The sequence below is a fragment of the Helianthus annuus genome, chromosome 4 (assembly GCF_002127325.2).
Source record: "Helianthus annuus cultivar XRQ/B chromosome 4, HanXRQr2.0-SUNRISE, whole genome shotgun sequence".
Taxonomy (NCBI): Eukaryota; Viridiplantae; Streptophyta; class Magnoliopsida; order Asterales; family Asteraceae; genus Helianthus; species Helianthus annuus.
Genome location: NC_035436.2, coordinates 38,899,295 through 38,909,505, shown reverse-complemented (window position 1 = coordinate 38,909,505; position 10,211 = coordinate 38,899,295). Strand labels below are relative to the sequence as shown.

Genomic DNA, 10,211 nt, shown 5'->3' with positions numbered 1-10,211 from the left:
CAGAGTAACGAACCATCCTGACACACGAAGACATGCTGTGAGCATGTGCGTGATTGACTATAGTAAACATTTGGGAAGGACACTTATCTTTGGGTGAGCTCTACTACAGCCGTTACCGTTTTAGTATGCATATAGCTCTGTTTGAGGCATTGCATGGATGACAATACCAACCTCCTTGTTGGACTAAGGTGGTTGACAACCTAATCACAGATCCAGAGGTTGTACTCGAACCTCTTGGGAAGATTGTTCAGATCAGAAATCGTTTGGCGGCAATGCGTGACCGTCAGGGAAGCTGATAAGCTTAGGAAACACTGGGAGTTCGCTGAAGGCGAATGTATCAGAAGTCTCACCCAAGGAGGGTGCGGCAGGCTATAGAAAAACATGGCAAGCTTAGTTTACAATGCGTTGGGATATTCGGATTTCTGGATCGAATCGGTGACATGGCTCACAAACTCGGGTTACCTGACAAGTTAAGTAACGTTCTCGAAGTCATTATGTCTCAAATCTATTGAAGTATTTGTCCGAGGAAACATTTGTGATGCCCCTGCTAGAGCTCAAGATTGACAACAAGTTACAGTTGTCGAAGAACCTATCGAGATCATGGACCGAGAGGTCAAGGTGCGTAAACGTAGTCGGATCCCGATTGTGAGAGTTCGTTGGAACTCAAGACGTGGACCGGAGTTCACGTGGGAGTGTGAGGATCAGATGAAGCTTAAATATCCTCAACTTTTTCCTGATGACCAATCTAATTCTGGCACTACTGCTGAATTTCGGGACGAAATTCCTCTTCAAGTTGGGGATGATGTGGCACCTGAGGAAAACCTACAACAATTTTAATTTATCACCTCACTTCTTTGTGCTTACTTGTCAAATTTCGGGACGAAATTTCTTTCAAGTTGGGGATGATGTGACAACCCGAACTTTCTAGGTTAGTGTCGTCTAGCCTCGTAATTTTTGTTAGTCTTGTGTCATTCCTTTCACACTACGTTTTTATCATATGTTGCGGTGGGTGCTTGTTACTTCTTACTTGTTAAATCAGTTAAGCACGGTTAATTGTTATAATATATATGTATGGGCCGATATTGTCTTACACTTTGACTGGAAACACATTCAACACACTCTATTAGCTTTTGGGCCTGGTTGATATCTCACCTCAACTCTTGGCCCAGCATGTACCGAAGCCCAAGCTGCCAGTTCTGCCTAGTGAGGCGGCAACCCACTTACATGGGCTTAAGCCCACTTCAGTTAAGTTTTAATCGCCCCACAACTTCTATTATTTAGTGAACGTACTATGATTATGTTGTGGCTGAACACAAAACTCAAACAAAAGAAACCCTACTTCTCTTTGGGTCGATGGCAGACGATACCCCCCCCTCGATACATTCTCTTGTTCGATCAAGGCTAGTGGTTAGTAAACTTATATCTTTGCTAATTATGAATTGATCATTGTGTTTTTGTATGATCTTGATTTAATAAGGTATTGGTATGTTTATATATGTGAGGAACTTGTGTCATGTTAATCATGTGCTGATATGATAGTTTATGTTAGGGCCACGTATATTAGAAACCTTGATGAACATCCCTTAGACCATTAATAAATCTACTATAATAGCTAGTTGATGCTGTGAATTGATCTAGCCGTGCATGAAGTATGAATGAGTATGATGTGTGAGTCAATTAAATATTGGTTGCAAATGTTAGAGTTTATTGACGTTCGTTATTATCGTATGATTGATGTTGCATGGTTGTTCCTGTTTACGTCTAATGTATGGCTGTGAAACATGAATTCTTTGTAATGATAACAATATGAAGTGAATTAATGGTTATGCTGTTAGATGATTAAAACAAATAGTAGTTAAGGAATGGGAATTGTAACAAAGTGAAACCGGCTGGGCCGGAGATCTATGGGCCGAATGAGACTATTGCAGCAGTGGGCCGCACATGTTATAATTTGGCTGGACCTCGAGTGATTTGGACCTGTTAATAGTCGTACGCTGTTAATTGGGCCGGGGTGACTGGGCCGCAGATTGGCAGAATGGTCACAGGCCCATTGATACCGGGCCAACAGTTTTCGGGCTAGACGTTATGGGCTTTGGCTGGGTCACCCACACACACACCCACACACACATCAACTGGGCCACACAACACTTGTAACGTACTCGTTTAAACCATTAGGCCATACATGTTTGATAACTGGGCTTGAAGTGTGTGCTAGTGGATTATGTATGTATGTGTATGGTATGTTTGAGCAGTTACATGTTAAGCGATTGTTCGATGGCTCCAGATGAATGAATAAACTGTCATGATCTGAATTACATGTGTGCGTTACGTGAGCAATAAGTGTGCTTGATGTGAACAATGAATACGTGAATTATTTGTACGAGAAAGGTGCGGTACATGTGCATGTAGAACTGACTGTTATCGGTAACCCTTTTAGGACGTGTTTGACCAACTGATAAACAAGTACTTAATCTTACCGAGCAAACCATAGGTGAGTTCATTTCTCTTGAGCATGCGTCCCGGTGGTTGGGACAGTCATTGGGCATCCCTGAGAGGGATGGGTTTGGGTAAATCAATTGGCTATTCCTGAGAGGAATACGTCTTGTGGTAAATCTGGAATGTTGGATAATATACTCGTCCTATCACCTTTAAAGTCCCTCCTTGTTGTTTGTTACCGGGGAGGTAACAGGGTATTAGTTGGTAGTGCTACTTAGGTTTGGCACCCTCACCCCGTACCGGAGAGAACGAGTGTGAACTAATGACCTAGTCATGACCAATGCTTTGATAGGAGCATTGGGGAAAGGGCAAAATAAATCAGGAGCCGTCTTGTATTCGAGGTATTATCAACATTGTAATCAATGAACGGAATTAAACACTTGGTAACTAACGTTTTTGTAAAACTATGAACTCACCGGCGTTGTCTGATACACTTGTTGCATGCTCGCATGTCGTTAGATGTTTTGGATTGGAACTTGCTGTCTGGTGTAGCTGGAGTGGTCATGGGTCGATCGGGATGGATACATGTGATGGAATCATTGATACTATATATTGGTTTTGAAACAGTTAAACTATGATTCCTTTTATTTGCTTTCGCTGAACATGTTGGCTTTCATTTAAACTTATTGGTAGTACTTTTCATTATTAATTGGCAATTTCATTTTTTTAACTTGTGATTGGTTCAACATGATTAGTGGCTCGTTATTGGTTTGTCACACGCCCAGCAGGGTTTTCCATGGGTGGTATTTTGGTTGTGTGACAGTTTTAGCGGCGGCGATGGTGGTGGGTGGAGACGGCGGCGGGTGGTGACAGCGGTGGTGGTGGTGGGTGACGGCAGAGGTGGGTGGCGGCGGTGGCGGTGATCGGAGGTGGTAGTGGTGGCGACGGTGGTCGCAGGTGGTAGCGACGGTAGGTGGTGGCGGTTGATAGCGGTGGTGGATGGTGGCAGTTGATAGCGGTGGCGAAGGTGGGTGGCGACGACGGCAGTGATCGGAGGTGGTAGCAGCGATGGTGGCAGCGGTGGCGGCGATGATTGAAGGTGGGTGGTGGCGGTGATCGGAGGTTCCCGCGGTGACGGTGGGTGGCAGCGACGGGGGTGGGTGGCGGCGGCAGGTGGCGACAGTGACCGTGGTGGGTGGTGATGGAGATGGGTGACGGCGGATGGTGGTGGTGGTGGTGGTGGGTGGAGGTAACGATTGTGGGTTGTGGCGTTGTTAATGAAGAATGAAGAGGGAATGAAATGGAAAAAAAAAACAGGAGGGACGGATGGAATGATTTTGAAGGAATAGAATGGATTTTGGAATGGGCGGTTCCATTACATCGACCAACCAAACACACTCTTTTCTTCATTCCTCCATAATGGTCTATTCCATTACATCTCTCATTTCTGCATTCCATCTCTCATCCCACCCACCCACCATTGTATCTAGGTCCTTCCTTAGATACATTTGAATCATTCATATGACTTTATCCCACCAATAAGAAGCCACTAAATTATAATGTTATGGGCTTTTAACCTTTTTTCTAGAGTTGTTTAATCCGGTATCCAAAAGAGGGGGCTGAGCTAGTGTTTAACTAGTCGTCATCTTAGCCAAAAGTGTAGATCTAATCCTATTTGTCTCAGCTGATAAAGCTGATGTTGTGGTTTTTGATTGGAATAAAAGAGGTTTAATACTTTGAAAATTGCTAAATTTCCTTATCTATGTTTTTTTTTATCTGTTAATTTTCCCATATAAATTTCTTAATAGTTTGTTTAAATCAAATTGCATCCATATTTTGTCATTATATCATTTTTATGTCAAACTACAACATATACAATGCGCAACACACGAGATAAAACTATTGAACATTGCAACATACGATGAACAAATGTGGATATATATGTTAACACATCCAACATACATTAAATCACCTATATCAAATCAAACAATCAAAAATCAAAACCACAACATGCAATCTTTAATTAACTAGGCTTGAAGAACTTGAGTTTCAACCCATTGTCAACAATGCTCCAAATCCCACCAATGGTAAACGCAACACTAAACGCAACACCAAGCCACCCCAGTGTCCAGTTGAAGTACCAATTGAAGCTATACTTTGTAGGCTTCTTGATCAGCACCCACATGAAACACGGGTACGCGAATGTCACCGGAAGCGTTAGTCCTCCCAACAATCCGGCAAGGCTCGAGAGGAACGGGAGTGCCACCCCGATGAAGAAGTTGATGAACCCGTACGCCACCCGAAAACCTGACCGCACCCAGATTGAGCATGGTCGGTTGGTGCGGTGCGTGTAACTGGCTTCGAAGTTGTCGAACACGGGCATGGAGTAGATCTGGAAGCTGCTTAAACAACTGAAGACCACTAGTAGAAACGTCATTGCAAGCAACCCTCTTGAGATATCGTGTTGATGGAAGCCAAATAGTGCATTTAGAATCCCACTTGGAGGCATCTACAAGAATAAAATTTGACATTAGAAAAAAAAAAATCCATAACTGGTCTCATTGTCGAACTAGTTGAACCGGATTCAAAAATTGGATGAAGTGGTAACTAATTTAACAATTAAACACAAAGATATAACATATAAAAAATATGAGGCCGTTTATTGTACAATATGTCTTATCGTATAATGCATACGAGATTGTCTTACAACATGCGAAAATTTCTTTACCACATACGATTTCCCTTTTTCTCATTTTTTTTTTATACATGCGATTTTACTTCTTTTTGTACGTGCGATTTCCCCTATTTTAATGTACCTACGATTTTAGTTTTTTTTTTTTTTTTAAATTTTGTACATGCGATTTCAGTATTTTACCATACATGCGATTTTATTTTTTTTAAACATAACGTACGATTTACCATCGCGTACGTAGCGTACGCTTATACATATTATGCGATATACTTTTTCTAAAAAATAAAATATAACAATATCTATCTTTTATGGAAACATTAATCATTAGGGGATACGGAGTGGGGTGCGGCAAAGTGTGGTAAACTTAGTTTGTCAACTGGCAACACTATCGCCAACATAAGTTTACCACTCAAAGTTTGCCAATTCGGTGATGGGTTGCCGATGCGGGGAGAGGGAGGGTAGGAGAGAGAGGGGGTGTGTGGGATGGGGTCCATCCCATCTCAACCAATCATACCTTTTTTTTTTAAATAGTTTACCAATTTATGAAGTGTTTAACCATTGCCAACACTTTTGAGTATAGTTTACCACTTTGACATGACACACGCTCATTGATTGATTTTAAAATTTACCACTTTCAACTGTGTAACCACTCTCTACACCCTTATATTTATAAGGTTAGAAACCAAATGAAAACATTAATTAATATAGTTATAAGGTTACAAACCAAAATATAATATGAACGTGGGATAAACCCTAATATCGATGCACTTACAAGATTCCCATAAGCCCAGAAACCACCAATGGCTACCGGGAACAAACACATGGCGATGAAGAAGTATGCAACCTTGGCTCCTTTCCACATGGGCACGTGAGCAGGGTGTTTGAACGTCGATGGCATTGTCGACTGAAAACATACAACAAAACCCTAATTAACACATAGTTTGACTTTTCTTGTCAAAAAAGATCAAAACTATATTAAAATTTGATATCATTTTCATCACAAAACTAACATTTTATTGTTCCATATTTATAGTGTTTCATACATATTTTGATTTCCAATTGAAAGTTTCTTTAACGTTTGAACAGTTTGGTTAAATTGTGATGTTGAAAAGGAGACTGCTTGACCTTGAAAGTCAAACTTACCTGAATCTCGAGCACAAGATTGTGACCTCTGAATGCGAAAGCTATGATACCAAGCGCGTTAAAAACCGAAAAGACCGAAGCGGTAAACGAGGGTAAAGCAATGGGTTCGTATGAGATCTTGGGTGGTCTATCTTGGCTAACCGATAGGAGCCAAACCATGGTGGAGTAAAAGATGGCGGTTATAGCCCCGACTAGTGAGAGTCCAGCTATCGAGTTAAGGTTCGGAAGCTGCGACAACACAATGCATAGCGACGTGAAAACTAAATACCATTCGACGGTTGTTAATGGGTTGGATGTGCATAGAGGCCCGCAGACGATCTCGAAGAAGAGTTTCATCGTTTCGCCCCCCACGAGAATCAGGGCCGTCGCTGTTCCGGCGGATAAGTAAGCGGTTGGAAAGATTGACAGCCATGCTCCCAGTTTGTTTCCTGGATAAATGTATTATGTATTATTAATCAACTATATATAGTGTATCCAGGGGTGTTTTGGGGTTCCCGGTAACCCCTCAGTTTGGAAAAAAAACGAAAAAAATAGTGGAAATTTTATATGATTTAAAAAAATAGTAAGAATTAGTGAAAATCTACCAAAAGAAACCCAGTGGAAAAAATTCCTGGATAATAAAAGTTTTTACCAAATGCGGCTTCGGCAAGCTCGACGTAACGATTGTACCGCTTGCCCGGAATTGCTTCATGAAGTTGTACCAAGATCCACAAGGTGTATAGTTGCCATATGTAGGCTATCGTTAATGAAATGATACCCCAACTCCTGAATATTTATGGTTAATGAAATGAAATTAAATGATAATTAACATATTTCAATAAAATATCCCAAAGAAAAAGTTTTCACTATACAATGTACAATATTTTTCAAAGCAATATATATGAAATATGATATTTTGCAAGTTTAAAAGGTGATATATCAAGTTCAGATTTACCAGCCAAGAAACGAAAACGCGACGGGCAAAAGAAGCGCTTGAAACCCGACACCCGCGTTAAGGTTATGAAACGCGGCATAATGCGCATTACCATTCCGCGACTCAGTGATCGGAAGCCAAGCATCTTGTGGGTTAAGTTTCGTCAAATGACCGACATCCTCCAAATACCCTTTCATATTCACCAACACCTTCTTCATCGGTGTCCCGATGGGACTCAAAAACCTCGGCGATATAAACGACGTCGGCGTCCACGCCGCCGACTTCCCACCTTCCTTCGACTGCGGCCTAGGCGACCGGTGTCCTGAAGGCGTCAATATCTCCGGGGTGGAGTCCCTCGGCGTCGCTGGGATTGATATCAACTCCGTTTCCGGTCGTTCTTCCATTACAGTTAGTTTGAAGAGATAATACCAAACCCGATACGTGAAATTTGGTTTATTAGAGGTGATCACTTTGGTTAAACAAACTTAAATTCAAGTGAAGTTAAATAAACAAATGTGTGGTGGCATAAAGAATGTTTTTTGTGTGGAAGTTTGGGCAGGAAAGATCGTGACCGTGAAGAGTGGGGGTTTTAGGCGACGGATCTCGAGATGGTCATAATGAGGAATAAGTGTGTGTCGGGAAAAAGTATGAAAGTGTAGCGGTAAATATGTGAACGTGATGATATGGAATCATGGATCGTGCGAATTAGGATAACATAATCACCTTTTTATCGTTTCTAATGTTTTTTAAGCGTGGGTGATTAAAGATATTATAGATTTTCAAAGTGCAAGAATCTCACACCATTTCTCATTGAGTCTTTCCATTTTTTGTTTAGTTTATATAATGGAATGTTAGATTTGATATTAGTACTTTAATTTTAAGGATAAACTTATTTAGAGATTTATATTATTATTGTTATAAGTATATTAATACAAAATTGTATATGATAATAGAAGTTATGAGTATGAGACCACTATCTTGTGCGCATGAGCGAAGCTTTTAAGGGCAGGAGGGGACGGTCGACCCCCTGAACTTTTCGCTCAGTAGTGGAGAGTATGTAATTTTCGTATAGAAATTTTTGGGTATATACGTTTTCGACCCTCCGGTTTTAAAAAAAAAATTAGGACCGGTGACTTCCGCCCCCCGGTCAGAAATCTCAAGCTTCGCCACTGCTTGTGCGCTTGGTTGTTCTTAGGAATGAACAAACGCTCTCGTGAACGTTCTTTGATGTTGTTACAAGCTTAAACTTATGAATCACAAGATAACTAAAGTAAATGAGTTTGAAACTTGTGAATATGGATTCGTAACATGTGTTGTTGCCATAAGAACTTGAACGCCTACAAAACCGCACAATCTTCGCATCCACATTTTTCCAGATTGATGCAAGGGAACTCCAAAATAATCGAAATAACATAATATTTTAGTTTTAATGTTGTTGTGTCATCTTAAACTTCAGGTATGTTATCGATGAAATAGTGGTTAACCAAGGGAGGTTAATTCACTAGTCTCGTTAAGTAGGGTTAATCCCTTCTTTCCGAGGATCGATGGCTGGATCGTCCGATGATCTATTTCCTGCACAAGGAAAACAGGTCGTGACTCGTAACAAGGAGGATGGGGTGGAGTGTGCTCCTTGTTACCACTCTCCGGCGTGAGAAGCAGTATTTGCTTGAGAGCAAAGTGTGTGATAGTAGTAAGAGTGAGGGAGTTTGATAAGCGATACCTCAAACCTGGTCCGGGATGGGTATTTATAGCCGAGGAGTGAAGGAGGGTAATTGAGTGGCTAGACTGACAACGTGCAGCCCCTTTGCAGGTGTCAGGCTTGTTGGTCACGGAGGTGACGCCACGTCCCACTACGGGTGTTAGTTTGTGTGCCAACGTTTCTTACGCGTGGGCTGACAGATGACTGTCATTGGTGCCACTTGCTATTTTGGCCACCAGAGTCAAGGTGTCAGTCCCACTTGCGTCGTTGATGTATTGCAAAATACATCTCTTATTCGTGTATAATTTGTATAGTTTTCCGTTATGTTTAGTTCTGTTTTCATTAGAATGTGCATACTATTGATCAAATTGAGTTTTGCAGGTCTTGGTGCTTAAGTTTGCTGAAAATTGAGTAAAAACGAGCCACAATACTAAAACACCAAGTCCCGGAATGAGTTGAAAATAGTTAGAATACTTTTTAGAGATTTTGGGATGTTGAAGCTGGAGAAAAAACGCAACAATCTGTGAAGATGGAGTCGTCGCGTCACGCCACCAAGAACTCCCATGGTCGTCGCGCTCCACCATGATTAAAATAATGATTTCTGATATTTCTTGCCGTTGCGCTACGCGACGATTAAACACCATACCCGTCGCGCGACGCGACGAGGTATATTGATGGCAATTGTTCGCTGTTGATTAGGGTTTGATATAAAAACCAAGAAAATCATAATTAAAACCCAAACTACGAATTGAGGCAATTGAAGGCGATTTTCAGAGCAATCTTGGAGCAATTTTGGAGGTTTTGAAGCATAGGAATCATCGGCACGAGTTCGGGACGAAAAATTGAAGACTTGCTCGGGTTTTCTAATTCCTTGTTTGTTGATTTTCTTTCGAAACTCGTTGTCATGAATTCTTACTTGAACATCTTTGATTTGTTTTCGTTATTTAACATGCTCGGCTAAACTTTTAAGCCGCCTAGACTATAATGAATGGATTAATATAAAGTTTTAACCTTTTTCCTTAATTGCATGTATTTTATGGATTAATTGTGTTTAGTAAAGAGTTTGATTTATTAATTTGATGTGCATGCGTACTTTAATTTGGTTTATTATTATCAATTGCTTCATGTGAATCTTGGTGGTTGTCTGCTACGGAATAGGTTCATGCTAGATCTTAGACTGTGTGTGATGTGTGTAAAATGCAACATATAAATTACATCAATTGAGGCATAAAACTAACCCTTTTTAAGTACTAATGTTGGAAAAAGAGTGTTTTTGTCTTCCTTTTGTATTTTCAGGATAAAATGAGCTCAAATTCACAAAAGAAGCT

The 10,211-nt window shown here is 40.8% G+C and overlaps 1 protein-coding gene across 1 annotated transcript; it reads right to left on the bottom strand.

Annotated features, from left to right (window-relative positions):
- Positions 1 to 4,325: 4,325 nt before the first annotated feature.
- On the bottom strand, positions 4,326 to 7,736 carry LOC110936199 (lysine histidine transporter-like 8). The gene is made up of 5 exons (XM_022178543.2): positions 7,206 to 7,736; positions 6,903 to 7,036; positions 6,272 to 6,699; positions 5,901 to 6,032; positions 4,326 to 4,945 (listed from the first exon to the last, which is right to left on the bottom strand). Exons 1-5 carry the CDS (start codon positions 7,586 to 7,588, stop codon positions 4,460 to 4,462), a joined length of 1,563 nt encoding a protein of 520 aa, XP_022034235.1. The 5' UTR covers positions 7,589 to 7,736; the 3' UTR covers positions 4,326 to 4,459.
- Between the last annotated feature and the right edge of the window lie 2,475 nt (positions 7,737 to 10,211).

Coding starts and splice junctions, on each gene's coding strand:
- LOC110936199 (XM_022178543.2), bottom strand. CDS start 7,588: ATGGAAGAACGACCGGAAACGGAGTTGATATCAATCCCAGCGACGCCG. Junction 6,700..6,902: donor GCTTGCCGAAGCCGCATTTG/GTAAAAACTTTT, acceptor ACATTTATCCAG/GAAACAAACTGGGAGCATGG. Junction 6,033..6,271: donor ATCTTGTGCTCGAGATTCAG/GTAAGTTTGACT, acceptor GTATGTTTTCAG/TCGACAATGCCATCGACGTT.